Raw genomic sequence first — 16,414 nt, 5'->3', positions numbered from 1 at the left:
AAACATTGGCGAAAGGTTATTAAAACCTACTAAAACAGTCTTAATGAGGTTCACCAAGATTCATAAGAGTTTTTTTTTACCTTGTTTCGCCAAGGTAAAATGTGTAGCATACCCCTTCAATAAGTAGATAACATGAGAAGCCAACCTGTTTTGACACCCTCAAAACAATATGATCATGCTGAAATGGACAAACGGATTGAGACTCAGGGGTGTTTGGTAGCTCCTGTCTGCCTTTTCATTTCAAAAAGGAAAGTTTTAAATGTTTGGTTAGTCATCTCCTGTTTACCTTTTACCGAGAAACCTGCTTTTTGAAAAAATAGTTTTTCCAACATCAAACAACAAACCGTAACAGCAAACAACAACAACAAATAGTAGGTAAAACAAACGGACCCTCAATCAACATCTGTGTAATCTAGCAGTGTCAATAAAATACCACAAGCAGAATCACATGTGGCAATAATTACTTATCTTCCTGATGAATTTACAAAGCTACATCATCACAAGGACACACTACATGTATTGCATCTATCATTTCCTTCCAAGAGACACAATTTTTTTTCCTCAAACAATAATTAATATGATACAGTCCCATAATATAGCAGATATTCTATACCACATTCATCGCTTGTTCTTATCTGTGCCAATGGTAAGGTGATCGAAACTCCGCAGCTGATCATCATGATTGTTGTCTTTTGTACCAGTAACATGGGAAACTTTCGATGCAGCTCCCGAATGGATTCTATGATTGGTAGATAGACGGCTGTTGTTCGAGAACAGCCAACTTGATCGACTCTCGCACCCTGTTAGGTTGGAGCTTAGCCTGCTGCTTGAAGCAACAGCCTTCTTTGATACACTGCCATTGCGAGAAGCCCGGCCTTTTTCTGAACTAGATCGCTGAATACGATGAAGGTAATATTATATTAATATCTGAATTTAGTGTCAAAGATAAAGAATTCAAAAGTAGCTGAATGCAATGCCTCTCAACTCAAATCTCTAATGTTAGAAAAGCACAAAAGTGAAACCGAAATCTTTCCTGGTTTTCATTACTTACCGCATCCTTAGAGGATGATGCATCCTCTGATGTCCTGTGCTTCAGGCGATCGCCTTGCTGTCCAGCACCAGATCCAAGTCTTCTACTAAAGGCTTCAAGGGCCCCTGAAGATCTATCGCGAGCCTCATTCCCTAGCGCTGATAAGAACTCACAAACAGAAAGAGGAAGGATCTCAATATTCTAGTAGTTTGCCAAAATTACCGTGAAACACTAACTCAAAAACATGTTTAATGTGACTATTTGCATAATCTTAAAGTCAAAATAAGGAATTAAGAGCATTCCGAAATGGGTATACCATGATAAATTAATGGAAAAATTTATGAAATCTGAACAATGTGACTCCAAATTCTGCACATACTTGCATTGGATATATTCAGTATCAAGTATGGACATCATGGCAAATGTTTATTGGTAAACATTGTTATGCTATTTCAACAAAGTTATGCAATAAAAGCTATCTCAAACACCTTCACTGTCACACAGACTAAGCATTCCTCTCTATACCTTCCTATCTTGAGAAGGAACACACCTGGAGCCTTTTCTGTTTGTTCGAGAGGTTGTCGCGGTTTTAAGCCAGTTTTCCCACCAGAGGGCTGAAACTAAGAGAACAAAGTAATGAATACAAGATAAACAAGAAATTCATAAAACAATGGAAAACGAGAGCTGACCCGTTGCCTGGAACTGGAACCAATCTGAGGATACTTTAGTATGGTCCAGTCAAATACATAGTCAAACTGATAACCTGCATAGCCAATACATGTCAATAACTAGACAACAGATTTTTGTAGCCCAGCAAGTACTTTTCATGATGGAATCATACAATTACTTTACCAATAGAAGGATCTCTTGCTTGCGGTATACTGAGAAAACATAAAATAAAATAAAACTAAAAGTAAGAAAACACAATTTTTACCTTCTCTAACAAATAAATCACGGAAGAGTCTTTTCAAATAGGAATAATCTGGCTTATCTTCGAATCGCAACGACCGACAATAATGGAAGTATGATATGAATTCTGATGGATATGACTTGCAAAGGACCTGTCAAACAGTTTTTAGAATTTTCAATTTTTTTTGCCTCTAGCGGTTCTTCAATAATACAACCAAGTAGAGATGCTACAGTAAGTCCAACAGAAACACACATCAGGAAATGATCCTAGTACTAAGTGTCAAATCAGATGCGGAGCGCACAAAATTACATTGAGGTGCTAGGTTGATATTTGCAGTACCTCAACAGGAGTTAGCATCTTCTTCTCGCTGATTTTATCATATTTCTGTTTTTTCGTCCCTGCTTTAAGTCCCTGCCAGGGAAGGCTGACACGAGAGGTACAAAAACTTAGAAGACGAGCCCAATAAACAACCTCTATCATTATGAAATACTCCAAAATCAAAACATAAATTATACAAGGTAGCATATGTTTTTCAACCTTCCCCTTAGGAAATACATGAGTACATAACCAAGTGATTCCAAGTCATCCCTTCTGCTTTGTTCTACAGACAAAGCAAAACAACAATTAGATTGAATTGATGAACAGAAAATTAATCTGAACTCTTCTTTTCTCTCAGAAATTGAAAATCCAATTGTAATTTACTCACCAACACCAAGATGAGTGTTCACACTAGCATATCGAGCTGTGCCTGTCAGATTCTTATTTTCCCTGTTAAAATACACCAGATTGACCATAACATAAGCAAACACAGAGTGTCTGGAAGAGTCAAAAGACAAAATTACAGAAACATGTCAACCAGAATTGCAGAAAATTATTTAAAATTTAGAAATAAATCAGGATGAAAGGATCGGGTGGGGAATGAAATCATTAGGACGAAAGTAGGGGTTACATCTATTGAGAATAAAATGAGGGAAAATCGACTAAGGTGGTTTGGCCATGTAAGACGAAGAGCGCTTGATGCGCCGGGTAGAAGGATTGAAGAGTGGCAAAGGGATGCAATAGTGAGGGGTAGGGGAAGGCCTAAGCAAACGTGGAAGAGGGTGATTGAGAGTGATATGAGTTTATTGGGGATTGAGGAAAATATGATAGTGGATAGGACGGAGTGGAGGGAGAGAATTTATGTAGCTGACACGATTTGATTTCACGGTTTCGTATGACGGTTCATGTTAGCCGACCTCGAATCATTTCGGGAGTAAGGCTTTGTTGTTGTTAGAAATAAATCAGGATGAGTTCTACAAGTCAAAAACTCTTTACCTGCTCAATCAGAGTATGCCTAACAAGAGAGCAACTATAAAAATCTAAGCATTGTCAAGATTTAATTTCAATTTGATTAACAATACTGACATACTTAATAGCCTCTTATTTATATGCTAAATGAAGCATTGTCAAGAGAACAACCGGAGTTAATTTCAAATCACTCAGACCATTCTCTTAAATTTTCTGAAAGATGAACAGTTCACTTGCCATAACATAAAAATAAGCTGACAGGGAAGAACAAGAAGCTGATGCACATTCTAGAACTACAATTGGGCATTGAGGGATCAAACATAAGAAAAGGAAAGCCAGAGGGGATACCTATATGGTATATGCTTGTGAGTTTGAAGATCCCTAAACTTTTTGGCAAGGCCGTAATCAATTACGTATACCTGTTGCATAATCAACAAGAAGATTGCAGCTTATTAGATAAGAAAAGTAAATCTCCTCTCTTTTATTACTCAAGGGACTGAATTCGGGAAACAAAATGGTGAACTTAGGTAATATTTATAAGTTCATGATGTGACCAATTTCAAATCAAAAGTAACCATAGAATATACGAACATATTGTTAAAAGATTATCTTGTGTTAACAGTATCATTAGCTCACTTCCACGCCTAGTCCAGTTGCGGTACTAGTTTTCAACTATTACAAGATGCTCATTTCAAAATTCAGACATTCTTCAACTAGATTACCTATTATGGAAAATTAAAAATGACATCTCCTTAATTTTATGACATGAACTCTAACATGAACATGCACTGCAGGTAACTGAATGGCCATTGAGTACACACCTGATTGGCTTTGCGCCCTAAACCCATTAGAAAATTATCAGGCTTTATGTCACGGTGAAGAAAACCTTTTGAGTGCATATACTCAATTCTATTAATCTGAAAGAAATTAATTAAACTATCAGTAAAAGAACTTCTATTCGCAGCTGCTCGATTAACAAAACAAAATACTTCCTAGAAAGTAATGCAAGTACAAACCAATTGATCTGCAAGCATCAATACTGTCTTCAATGATAATTTCCTATTGCAGTAGTTGAACAAGTCTTCAAGACTTGGTCCTAGAAGGTCAATAACCATGATATTGTACTCTCCTTCGACACCAAACCACTTGAGTTGAGGAATTCCCGCTTCATTAAACAACAAAATCAGATAGCCATTCTCGTGATTGTAGTGAAAAATACTTCACCACAGCTTATTAAGCTAAAAAGCATTAATTGCTAAGAATCCAAAGGAGTGACAACTTACTTCCTCCTTGAAGAAGCATGTAAATCTTAGATTCATAGTGAAGCTGAGGGTGCTTAGTCCTCGCTGGTTCCTTAAAATTGCAAAAGAAAAAAAGAACATGTTGAATGCTTGAGAGCATGAAATGTACTCCAACATAACAGAATACATAAATTAACAACTCTGGCCCAATAAACAACACCACAACTTTTACATGTAAGGGTTTGGATACACCAATTCAATGAGTCAAAGATAATTGAAATATAACAATTCCAACACAACAGACAACCCACATTTCATAAGATGAGTTCAGGACGTCATTCAAATCCAAAAAAGAGAAAACTAGCCTCAAATTTCTTATATTTGCTTGTATTCAATCAAAGGGGTGGTAATGAAAAATTGAAAATTGAAAAAATATACTTAAACTAAAACCAAATTAACATTGATGCCTACCAGCTTTATACCAACTTCCTCTCCATTTTGTACATTTACCCCTGTACCAATTTAACAAAAAAAACAGCATTAAATTATGTCAAAAGAAAATTCTGCAACATGTAAGGATGAACACATAAAAAAATAAATTAGAAGATAATTAACTAACCAAGAAATAGCTCCCCAAAGGATCCACCACCGATCTTCCGACCCATTTTGAATTTGCCCCCAATTATATTCTCCATGATCAAATTTGATTTGTATATGCAACAATGGAATCAAATTATTCAACTTTAATTTCTCAACACTCAAAATCCAAAATCTCTCCTGAGTGTCAAAAAATTATGAAATGAAATTATCAATGAAAAAATAAGAAACAAATGAATGAATCAAAAAAAATTTTGAAGCCCCAGGAAGGAAATGCCCCGTAAATCAAATAAACGGAGATCAAATCCGTGTGCAGTTGAAAACAAGATCATGGAATGACATTATAGAACGGCCATGGAATAGACTTTTTTTTCTACAACGGCAATTGGAATACAGCAAATTCCAATCAAATCGAGAAGGAAGTTTGAATTAAGAAGAACATGCGAAGGACATGGGAAAAGGGAAGTCTGCAGAGATTTTGTCCTTTCCGTTTCTTAGAGGCTTTTTGACAACGTAATAAAAGAAAAGAAAAATCTAAAAAAGTGTTTTTGTTGAAACAACTGTAACAAATTCATAGATTTCTCTCTCCCAGTTGTTTTCCTCTTTTAGTCCTTTTTGACACTGTAATTCTCTCTCTCATATTCGCGGCTTAGGACATCATGGCATATGGGAACCAGCGCACCTGCTGCGTGCGTGATCACAAATGTTCATTTTATAGGATAAATTACACCAATGGTATCTAAACTTACCCTAGTTCATATTTTAATACCTAGATTATATTTTGTCTTAAAAATATACCTAAAATAATATTAACCGGACAATTTAATATATTTTACCGGCTAATGATTGGTCAAACACGAGTTTTATGAGTTAATTACATTAATGATACCTGAACTTACCATAATTCACACTTATCTGGATTTTATTTTATCCTAAAAACATAACTCAAGTAAATGCGACCGAAAAATTTAGTTCATTTGATTGATTAATGACCGAGAAACGTGAGTTTGACCATTTTGAACTAAATAGCGGGACTCACCATACACTCAATTAACATAAAATTACAATACTACTAGCATTTAGCTCTATATTAAATGACAGTATTGTAATGTTATGTTAATTGAGTATATGATGAGTCTCAATTTTTAATTTAAAATGGTCAAACTCGTGTTGACCGATCACTAATTAGTCAAATATACTAAAATATTGAGTCATCTTTAATTGAGATGTATTTTTGGACAAAATAAAATCTAGGTAGCAAAGTGTGAATTGGGATAAAGTTCAGATACCATCAGTGTAATTTACTCGTCAACTCGTATTGACTGGCTATTGAGAGGTAAAATATACTAAATTGTCCTGTCATTATTACTTCAGGTTTATTTTTGGAACAAGATGTAATTTAGGTACCAAAGTATAAACTGGAGTAAAGTTCAGGTGCCATTAATGTAATTTACTCTTTTTTATCCCAAAATTTGTGGGGGCTTTTTCCAATATTCTGTCTAACCACCATGGGACCAAAGTGCAATTATTCCTTCCTGCTAAACAAAATCAACCTCCAAGTTCTCTTTCTTTTCTGTTTTTTTTTTCTTGCGTTTTCTTGGTGCCCTTGGCAGTGAGAATTGGAAATGAGCGACAAAAACTCATTTTCGATAGGAAAGGGATTCGAGTTGCTCGAACAATTGGAGCACATTTTGGAGTCTGATACTCTCATGTAAGCATATGTACCTTCAATACTTTCTCTATTCGTTTTCTTCTGAGTGAAATTTATACATGTAATTGTTGCTGTCTGCTTCTTAATTTAGCTAGATGGCATGCCCGTGTGTTTTTCTTTTTTGTTCTATGTTAATGATTGTGATTAAGTTTATGATATGGCCTTCCAAAGAGGACGAATTAGCTCCTTAAATAGATGTAGATCGTTGGGAATGGGCAAAGAAGAAGGTCGGATTAAGTGGCAATATGTATCCAGAAGCCTTCGACTTAAAATAAAACAACAATGAAGATCCAATTAGCAAAAAGATAAAACACAAAATACTTAGAATTTCTAGAATTCAACCCAAAGTGATGGTTACTCAACTTCTATTAGAGAACTTACTTTCATTAGAATTGTACAGTCAACGTTTCTCTTGGCCAATCAATGGAGTGACGACTTATAACCCTTCTTACCCTAATATGATTTTGGGCAATAAAATGCTTAAAGAATATGATAGATGAAGTACACTTCTATAGTTAATGGTTGAAAGTTAAATTTAATGATCCTTGTGAAACTAGGGAGGAAAAAAAATCTGGATGTTATGTCTCGATATGTTTGTTATTGACCTATGGAAGTGAAAGCAAACTAAACAGGTTTTCCAGGTCTTCTTTTCCCCATCAAGTTTCAAAAGCAATTGTGCTTCATGCTTAGGTTTCAAATCTGAATTTGCAAGTGTTTTTCCAGTTAAAGATTCAGATTTTTAGGCTTGGGCTTAAACGAGTCAAATAAAAGAGCTGTACTAGTTCCCCCTTTTATCATTTAATCATGTTTCAACAGAACTGCACTTTATGCCTAGATTTCAAACTCAAAATTCCCTTCTAGTTTTCCAGCAAGAGATTTTCCCTGTGAGGTCTGGGCTTCAGACACATGTGAACTACATCACAAGGTTGTTCCGGGTGCCATTTGGAAAATTTCCTTGGACATCTAGTGTTACACAAATGAAGGTGTATGCTCTTAAATGCCTTCGATGATTGCCAAAATATGGTTGCCAGTCAAACTATATACATGATCCTTTTGCCTCTTCTAAACATTAATTGTACTAGACATAAAAACCACACAGCATACAGATATAAAATTACAATTAAATTGTTGAATCAAGTTATCTAATTATAGAAATAAAAGGTTCCACCTATTGCAAATAGATACTAGAATTGCGGCATTACATTTTTTCCTCATTCTCAAGTCTGAACAAAGGAAGTTATGCATTTACTGTTTCTATCAACAAAATTGAATTGTTATAACTCTCTTTTCTGATCCTAATTAGATTACGAGAATAAAGTTCGAATTAGTTCACCAATATAAGCATCCAATCTATGACAGACTCAAGCTTTTTCAGCATTTGTGTCTACCCATCTTTGAACCCCATATTCTAAAGCTCAGTCAACCCACGCTTAAATCCTAGAATTCGCAGGCCAGTCTATTGAACATTGAATGCTTGTCCTCAATGTTCTTTTCAGTCAGAGTCAATTTCCATGCTATTGTCTCTTGCCCTTTTGTTGCCAGGGCTTGGATTTGCTCTTGGTTCGACTCCTATACAGATCAGTCCAATTGTTTTGCTGGGTGGTTCAGTGATTTATGCTCTCGCTTATCTCTGGAAGATTTCAGATCTGCAGCTAGATTGCATGGGAGGTTTGGAACAACAGGAACCTTGTGCTTGGAAGCAGAAATGTGTTCCAGCTTCTGTGGTTTTCTGCAACGCCAATGTGACTTTAAATTCTTGGATCTAGGTCTGTTCTTTCATCTTGGTTAGCAGCAATCATTCTTCCCCAGCCTTGGATATTAACTGGAAGAAATAGGATCCTGGTTATGTGAAAGGCACTGATGATGGGGAGATATTAGGCTTAGCAATATTAACAGAATCATTTTTGGTAGCGTTATCTTATATAGATTACCGATTCTTGGCTGCTCGTAATGGTTTCTTAGATGGCCCTATGGATCCCTCGATGGCAGATCCCTTGGGTGCAAAGAAGCTCTATCCTGGTTAAAGTCCACAGGTTTCAGCAAGATTATCATTGAGACTGATTCAAATTTATTATTTTATGTCCTTAGCAATAGAGTCCCTGATCCTCTTATTTAAGCTTTTTTTTTTTTTTTATTGCGTTGATGTTCTTTCCACTTCTGATAGCTTTAGCTTAGACTGATTAAAAGATCGGCAAGCTAGAGCTGCAATTTCTGTGTCTGATCCTGGGGTGTTGTATACTCTCCCCTCTTTGTATTTTTGACGATTTGGTTGTTACCTTATATATAGACTCCTTTATTTCCAAAAAGAAAATGATTGTAATTGGATGCAGTGATGAAGTGGGATTTGTTCATCCATCGCAATTCGCCTCTCTAAATAAAGAAGCAAAAAGTAGCAAATTTCAATCAAAAGATGGGATCTTGAGCTCAGGAATCCATGAAGTTAGTGTCTCAGATAATGAAGATACCATTTTTTGGAACAAAGATCATAAATTGGGGATTTCTACGCATGTGCTCCTTCCATTGTATAAAGCTTCCAGAGATGCTTTTATGGATGTGATTAGAGAATATAAGAGACTTGAGCACTTCTGTAGTATATCTGAGAATGAGATTCATTCATGTGAATTTTCACCTCTTGAAAGTGAAGTCATGAAGCATAGCAAGGCGCTTTTATTGTTAAGCTGTGATTTTGGCACTGCATGGAATTCCAGGTACTCTTTTTTGAACATTTACGTATTGCTCATGTATCACAGTTCCTAAGTTCGTTATTGTAACAAACCATGAAATACACTAGAAATACATGGGATACCATATAGACTAAAACTATATGAATATATTTCATTCAAGGAGAATACACACATATATATATATATATATACAGATTAAGGATACTACCTAGACAGCTGCAGCCCATACCTACAAGACCCATACCATGCTTACTTATTACAGTTACGTTTTGTTTTACTGTAGCATGGATATATAGTTTATACTCTTTTCATGTTTGTTTGTTCCTTCTATGCGCACAGGAAATTAGTATTATCGAAGAAGCAACATATGTCAATGTTCATCAGTGAACTTCTCTTGTCTTCCCTTGTTCTTTCCTATTCACCTAAAAGTGAGCAAGCTTGGTGCCATAGGTAGCACATTTAGCTATTTTGTTGATTTATTTAATTTGATTATGCTTAATTTTCTTATTCTTTCAAATATTTGAATTCTTTGGTAAATAACCTAAGCGATTTAACTTTTTCTCAAAAGGTGTTTTTAAGCAAAATTTGTTTCTTATTTATGTAACAATTATTAACAGGCGGTGGGTGATCAAGACGCTTGCTGGAAAATGTTCAACGATGCAACAGATTGTGGGGAGAGAATCTGAGCTGGTGGAAACAATAGCTGAGGTTGAAATTCAGTTAACGAATTGGATACTATTAATTAATGAAGGTCCTTAAACTTTTGGCAGTAATAAATTATGTTATTTTTATTTGTTATTATATATTGTATAAATTGCATTTTTCATAGGCTTCACATGGACATCACCAATAGGATACACAAAACCAGAAAATGATGCCCTGGATGGTGTATGGTTTCATTCTGATGTATACCTATTTCTTTTGCAGAGATCAAAGATGAACTACCGTGCATGGAATCACCGCTGCTGGTTGGTTTCTTTCATGACTGTAGAGCAGGTGAAATTTTAAAACTATTCACCGATTTCTGCACCTTAAATATATATGGGAAGGCAGGTTTTGAACAACCATATCTTAGCATTTATTTTCAAATTCCCACTCTAATAAAATCATCTTCCTTATATTTTCTGGTTTCAACCATTTAATTTGATGACGTTCTTCTTATGGTAGAAAAACATTATTTTCAAGCTCTTGAAAGTAGATATCTTGAATCAGATTAACAATTTTTTGCCTATAGGTGCTACTGGAGTTGAAGAAATCCAAAAGTTGGGCCAAGTTACATATTGCTGATAATTCTTGTTTCCATTATCTTACGGTGAGCTTTTATAGTAAAAAAAAAAAAGCCACAATCTTTCATCCCACTTGACTTTTAATATGCTTTTATTGCTGGATGTTTGGCGGGCCAACTTGTGTTTTTATTGTAGCTTGTTAACAAGTATTTGTGGCATTACTTGTTATTGACTATAGCCTACTTAATGATGGCTGCTGCTGAAATTTTAAAATTACATCCTTGATACTTTTTTCTACGAAGTCACTCCTGACAGTTTCATTCACAAAAAACATAAATATACTGACATTTGATTCATTGATAATAATTGCAGAGACTAATGCTCAGGATCTTAGAAGAGTTTCGCCACAGACATGCGCATGAATCTTCTAATCACACTGTTGAAACTTATCAAATCTGGCAGGTGCACTGATGCTTCATAATATTATGTAATTATCATCTCATCACTTAGATTGCTTTATGATTGCTATTCTCTGTTTTTGTATGCCATGTGCATGCATACTGCAAGGGACGATCTTTCTCCTGTTTCATTTCTATGGATATGGGATGTTGGGTCTAAGATTACAACATGTAGGCATATATAAGGATGACTACATTGTTCTAGGGACCTAGTGTTTTTCTTGGTAAGGTTTTTTCTTTAATAGAGTTGGCAGTCATAGGTTTTTGCCGCTTGGGAACATATAGTTGAATGCAATAACAACATCATTAAGTGCAATGGATTCAGTAAATATTATACTTCCAAATTCTTAGGTTTGTGGATGCTTGCAGGAGGAGCTGCACTGGAATGAAGAATTAATAAAAAGTTATATAGGAAGAGAGGTACCTCTAGTCTCAGACCAAGAGCTTTCATCTTTCTTTCATTCTTTGAGGATTGAGTCAGGCATGGATGACTAGACTATTCATGACTTATCCTTAAGATGCACTTGTTTAAGATATTTTTCTTCGATCGCTCGTAAATTGAAAAAGTGATCCCCAGGCATGTTTATGGTCTTTCATCTACCACGGTCAAGTAGAATTTTGCTGATAAATATATTACAGGCTTTGTGGCTCTATCGGCGGTTTCTTTCCCTTTGTTGGATGAGGCATTTTGCGGACAATCCTAATGATGTATCCCAACCATCTGACCACAAGTATTCCATATACACTGACATCAATCTCTTTTTGGATAATGAGTTATATCTTGTAAATTCATTCTCAACTATAGCTGATGACAAGTATGAAGATTATCAAGCACAAGCAATGCATTCTACTGCTTACATATTATGGTTGACAAAGGTAAAAATGTTTCTTTGAATTTTTATAATCTTGTGAGATGTATATTTTCTTATCATACGAATGCTTATGCTGCTGGTTTTGTGCATCAGCAAATTCCCAAGTCTCATGGGAAAGAATTCAAACAGAAGCTAAATGCTGGAAACTGGAAGACTCTATTGAATCTATCTTGTCCCGAAAGATCCTTGCTTTGGGACAACTTAGCTGCATATCTCAAATCGCCTTAGTCTATGCTTTCTGCTGATATAGAGAAGTTGCAGTAAAATATGTACAAATATTTGATTTGAAGCCCACTTATGTCGGCTCTTCGTCACTTGGGGCTGTAGTATGTTCCAAGGGTTGGGCTGTTCACCCATTAAAGCGGTACGCGAGCTGGGTTCAGAACGTTGGGTCCATCTCAATCAGTGCTAGCATAAAATTGTTGTATTATCCTTCTTGGAACTTTAGGATGCTATACAGAAGTTCCACCAAAGGTTTCAAGGCTTGCTGTATTTATTCAGTGGGTTAAATAAATCGAATTGTTTTCTCATTGAAAACTTGGATGATATAATGCTTCCTATTTCATTGGATTTTAATTCCAAAATAAATTAGTAGAAGCAAAATTTAATTATGAAAGCATCCTTTGAATGAACACAAGTTGAAGATTATACAAGCATGCTAGCGTAGATTTGAAGTGGCATGCTTCCTGTAGTACATTAGAATATTAAAGGCTCTTAATTTCTAGTACTGTAAATGCGTCAAGCTGTAACTGAGTTGAGCGCGTTCAGTTCGGTTTATAAGTGATTCGAGATTGAGCATGGCAAAAATCTAGTTTGAAAATTCACGACTGGGTTTGATTATAGTTTTGTGAATAAGCTTATAAATATGTTCGATTATATTATTCATGAAGATGCTTCTAAGCAAGTTTGGTTTAATTTTTTTTTAATAATAGTTTTTCAATAAAAGGAGAAATATAAAATTATGTAGTTTTGTGTAAAATTTTAGTTTTGTAGGTTTTAAAACTATGTGGCTTATGAACATGATTAATTAGTTGCTCGTAAGTAAAACTTGTGAACAAAAAAATGAGATTCTCACGAATAGCTCCCGATTAGATAATTGTCTTAATGAACCGAGTTTGAACCAAGCTCGAACACGTTCATTTTCTGTCTGCTTGTGCATGAACATGCCAAAGCTCGACTCTTAGTTGGATTACAACCCTAATTATGATTAATTTGATTCAAAATAAACTTTTAAACTTAATTTAATGGGAAAAGTATAAAATAAACTTCGTGTTTTGACTGATTTGTAAAAAATAGTTATGATTTAAAAATTTACAAACAGAGTTTTGAAATTTGTGAATTTTGCAATTAATTTTTCGATCAAATAATATTTGTGATTTAATTAATTTATAAAATCAATCTTTTTTAATTGTTAAATTGATCTATTTTAAAATAAATAATTACAGAATAACTGACAATAATTAATTTATTAGATGTATTAATTGTGGAGTATTCTAGTTTTTTTTTTTTTTTTTGTCGGAAAGAAGGCATTCCGGTTATAGTTGGTGTTATGTTTATGACAGCCATGGACAAAACATGATTTGGTATTGGCTCTAACGGTTCCAGATTCACCCGTGCTTTTCCTTATCCAAAACGTATGCACTCTAATCCTATCAACACTCTTGTCCTCTTCTTTTTCTCTCTTTTCCTTGCAGGTTACTTCCTAGAAGAAGATAATCTGTGAGGTTTGAACGACACCATTGTTAACCATTAACATGACTCTGTTTTCCACTGAATTTATCTCTCGTACAATCCCTTTCTCCACCCAAAATCTCAAACCCACTTCAAAATCTCCACTTCACACCACTCTCAACTGCAGAAACCCTCTCTTCAACGCCTCTAAAATCCTCACCAGACATCCTACGCTCAGGGTTTCTGCTGAAACTACAAAACAAACCCCCTTTTTGTCTTCTGATTTCAAAGAAATTCATCTCATAAAACTTCTCAATAGGTCTTGTAAGTCAGGTAAGTACAGTGAAGCACTTTACTTTCTTGAGCGTATGATTGATCAAGGTTACAAGCCAGATGTTATTACTTGCACTAAGCTTATCAAAGGTTTTTTCAATTCCAGAAATAGAGATAAGGCCACTAGAGTCATGGAGATTCTTGAAACATATGGTAAACCTGATGTTTTTGCTTATAATGCTTTGATTAGTGGGTTTTGTAAGGCTAATCAGTTCAATAATGCTAATAGAGTTCTTACTAGGATGAGAAGTAAGGGTTTTTCACCTGATGTTGTTACATATAATATCATGATTGGGAGTTTTTGTACTAGGGGAGAACTCGATTCGGCTTTCGAGGTTTTTGATGAATTGTTGAAAGATAATTGCCAGCCAACTGTGATTACTTACACAATTTTGATAGAGGCAACAATTCTTGAAGGTGGAATTGATGAAGCTATGAAGCTTTTAGAGGAAATGTTATCCAAAGGACTTGAACCGGATACTTTTACCTATAATGCTATAATTAGGGGAATGTGCAAAGAAGGGATGGTTGATCGAGCTTTCGAACTCGTTAGGAGCTTAAGTTCTAGAGGTTGTGAGCCTGATGTTATCACCTACAATATCCTGTTACGAGCACTTCTTAGTCGAGGGAAATGGAATGAAGGCGAAAACTTGATCAATGAGATGATTTCGAGTGATTGCAAGCCTAATGTTGTTACTCACAGCATTCTGATAGGCACATTGTGTCGCGATGGCCGAAATGAGGAAGCTGTGAACTTGTTAATGTCTATGAAAGGTAAGGGCTTGAAGCCTGATGCTTATTGTTATGATCCTCTGATTGCTGCTTTTTGCAGAGAGGGGAGGTTAGATTTAGCAACTGAGTTCTTGGAATACATGGTCTCTGATGGTTGCTTGCCTGATATAGTGAACTATAACACAATCATGGCCGGTTTATGCAAGACAGGCAGTGCGGATCACGCGTTAGAAGTGTTCGGAAAGCTAGAAGAAGTCGGTTGTCCTCCGAATGTTAGTTCTTACAACACAATGTTTAGTGCATTGTGGAGTTGTGGGGATAGACATAGAGCACTAGGGATGATACTTGAGATGCTTAAGCAAGGGATTGATCCGGATGAGATAACTTATAATTCGCTGATTTCGTGTTTGTGTAGAGATGGAATGGTGGATGAAGCTATTGGATTGTTAGTAGATATGCAGAATGGTAGATTCCGGCCTAATGTTGTGAGCTATAACATTATACTTCTTGGATTGTGTAAAGTACAGAGAGTAAATGATGGTATTGAAGTGTTGGATGTGATGATTGAAAAGGGTTGTCATCCAAATGAAACTACTTACACATTGTTGATTGAAGGTATCGGGTTTTCGGGATTGCGAACGGAGGCTATGGAGTTGGCTAGTTCTCTTTTAAGCTTGAATGCCATTTCTGAAGATTCATTTAAACGTCTCAACAGGGTTTTCCCTTTGCTTGATGTTTTCAAAGACCTCACTTCTTCATATGGTAATGGATAGCCTTTTTTTGTTCTCCATTCCTCACTCTACCCGTTCTGTTTTTCACGAATCCCGGATCATTGTAGGATTTTTCGTTTTCCCGGGTCAATCTTTCAGTTTCTAACAACATAGTTGAACAAGTGACAGTCAATTTCTTGTTTCTTTGCAGAGAGAGCAGTACAGAAGCAAAAGCACACCATTCTTGTGTTTTGATTAATTCAGAATACAGAGTTGAGTTTTAACAATAGGTTTGAGATAATTTGAACTTATCATGTTGTGTTGTGTATACTTTTAACTTTGTAAATTGATCCTTGTTCATTTTTCCTGCTTTTTTTCTGTAAGAAAATTTGGTTCAAAGCATTCTTTGGTATTAAAGTGAAGCATACATCTCCCATCCTATCCTATCCTACTTCCACAAAAACTAGAACTATTTATTCCAAAATACCATGTAAATATTGTTGGATTTTACCCTGTCTCAACTTACATCTTTACAACTTCAAAACTTCTCTACATGTAATGTAATATAGTATGAAATAAATGGGCTCACCGTGGGCCCACACCAAATCAAGCTAAGAAGCCATAACACTTGTAACCATTCTCAATGGAAAGTTTAACCAGCTTAACTAACTGGACACGTGGACCAATGAGTGATTCAGATTTCAAAGTTATGCTCTCTTTCTCCATAATGATGAAAAAGGAAAGGAGGATGAATCCATCCAAAAGCTTACATGTGGAAAAACATATTACGCTTTAGGTATGTAATCAAATCTCTATAAATAGCTTCAAAGATATGTTGTAAGGTACATACACATTCATTCTCTCACTTATACATTGCTTTCAAGTTATCATTTTCTCCATGTACGTTACTAACTTAAACATCAGATAGGAGACGTCGGTTTCCAGCCCCTTT

The 16,414-nt window shown here is 35.5% G+C and overlaps 3 protein-coding genes across 6 annotated transcripts; 2 read left to right on the top strand and 1 right to left on the bottom strand.

The window, feature by feature from the left end:
- Positions 1-376: 376 nt before the first annotated feature.
- LOC136206171 (casein kinase 1-like protein 10) lies at positions 377-5,705 on the bottom strand. 2 transcript variants are annotated; one of them, XM_065997120.1, is made up of 14 exons: positions 5,088-5,705; positions 4,940-4,980; positions 4,511-4,580; positions 4,244-4,392; positions 4,049-4,144; positions 3,576-3,646; positions 2,647-2,708; positions 2,478-2,541; positions 2,280-2,364; positions 1,965-2,091; positions 1,720-1,793; positions 1,581-1,650; positions 1,052-1,188; positions 377-894 (listed from the first exon to the last, which is right to left on the bottom strand). In XM_065997120.1, the coding sequence occupies exons 1-14, from the start codon at positions 5,161-5,163 to the stop codon at positions 619-621; spliced, it is 1,398 nt and encodes a 465-aa protein (XP_065853192.1). In that variant the 5' UTR covers positions 5,164-5,705; the 3' UTR covers positions 377-618. The 2 variants fall into 2 exon arrangements, with proteins under 2 accessions (XP_065853192.1, XP_065853193.1); XM_065997121.1 differs by having other exon boundaries at positions 1,581-1,644.
- Positions 5,706-6,598: 893 nt separating this feature from the next.
- On the top strand, positions 6,599-12,625 carry LOC136205157 (uncharacterized). 3 transcript variants are annotated; one of them, XM_065995647.1, is made up of 10 exons: positions 6,599-6,776; positions 9,107-9,484; positions 9,800-9,910; positions 10,078-10,168; positions 10,388-10,456; positions 10,695-10,772; positions 11,059-11,148; positions 11,514-11,564; positions 11,784-12,020; positions 12,110-12,625. In XM_065995647.1, exons 1-10 carry the CDS (start codon positions 6,691-6,693, stop codon positions 12,242-12,244), a joined length of 1,326 nt encoding a protein of 441 aa, XP_065851719.1. In that variant the 5' UTR covers positions 6,599-6,690; the 3' UTR covers positions 12,245-12,625. The 3 variants fall into 3 exon arrangements, 2 of the variants coding, with proteins under 2 accessions (XP_065851719.1, XP_065851720.1); XR_010675844.1 differs by lacking the exon at positions 12,110-12,625 and having other exon boundaries at positions 11,059-11,173; positions 11,784-11,872; XM_065995648.1 differs by lacking the exons at positions 11,784-12,020; positions 12,110-12,625 and having other exon boundaries at positions 11,059-11,173; positions 11,514-11,648.
- A 964-nt stretch (positions 12,626-13,589) lies between these two features.
- On the top strand, positions 13,590-15,884 carry LOC136206951 (pentatricopeptide repeat-containing protein At3g04760, chloroplastic). Its single transcript, XM_065998162.1, has one exon. The coding sequence runs from the start codon at positions 13,771-13,773 to the stop codon at positions 15,523-15,525; it is 1,755 nt and encodes a 584-aa protein (XP_065854234.1). The 5' UTR covers positions 13,590-13,770; the 3' UTR covers positions 15,526-15,884.
- The last annotated feature ends 530 nt before the right edge of the window (positions 15,885-16,414 follow it).

The sequence above is a fragment of the Euphorbia lathyris genome, chromosome 9 (genome assembly GCF_963576675.1).
Source record: "Euphorbia lathyris chromosome 9, ddEupLath1.1, whole genome shotgun sequence".
Classification (NCBI taxonomy): Eukaryota; Viridiplantae; Streptophyta; class Magnoliopsida; order Malpighiales; family Euphorbiaceae; genus Euphorbia; species Euphorbia lathyris.
This window is presented reverse-complemented; position numbering and strand designations above follow the sequence as displayed.

Bases quoted from the DNA above. Each gene is read 5' to 3' on its own strand.
- LOC136206171 (XM_065997120.1), bottom strand. From the start codon at position 5,163: ATGGAGAATATAATTGGGGGCAAATTCAAAATGGGTCGGAAGATCGGT. The intron at 2,365-2,477 runs GTTGAAAAACAT...CTCTCGTGTCAG, and splicing joins ATGTATTTCCTAAGGGGAAG to CCTTCCCTGGCAGGGACTTA. The intron at 2,092-2,279 runs GTACTGCAAATA...ACTGTTTGACAG, and splicing joins AGATGCTAACTCCTGTTGAG to GTCCTTTGCAAGTCATATCC.
- LOC136205157 (XM_065995647.1), top strand. From the start codon at position 6,691: ATGAGCGACAAAAACTCATTTTCGATAGGAAAGGGATTCGAGTTGCTC. The intron at 10,457-10,694 runs GTGAAATTTTAA...TTTTGCCTATAG, and splicing joins CTTTCATGACTGTAGAGCAG to GTGCTACTGGAGTTGAAGAA. The intron at 11,565-11,783 runs GTACCTCTAGTC...AATATATTACAG, and splicing joins AAAGTTATATAGGAAGAGAG to GCTTTGTGGCTCTATCGGCG.
- LOC136206951 (XM_065998162.1), top strand. From the start codon at position 13,771: ATGACTCTGTTTTCCACTGAATTTATCTCTCGTACAATCCCTTTCTCC.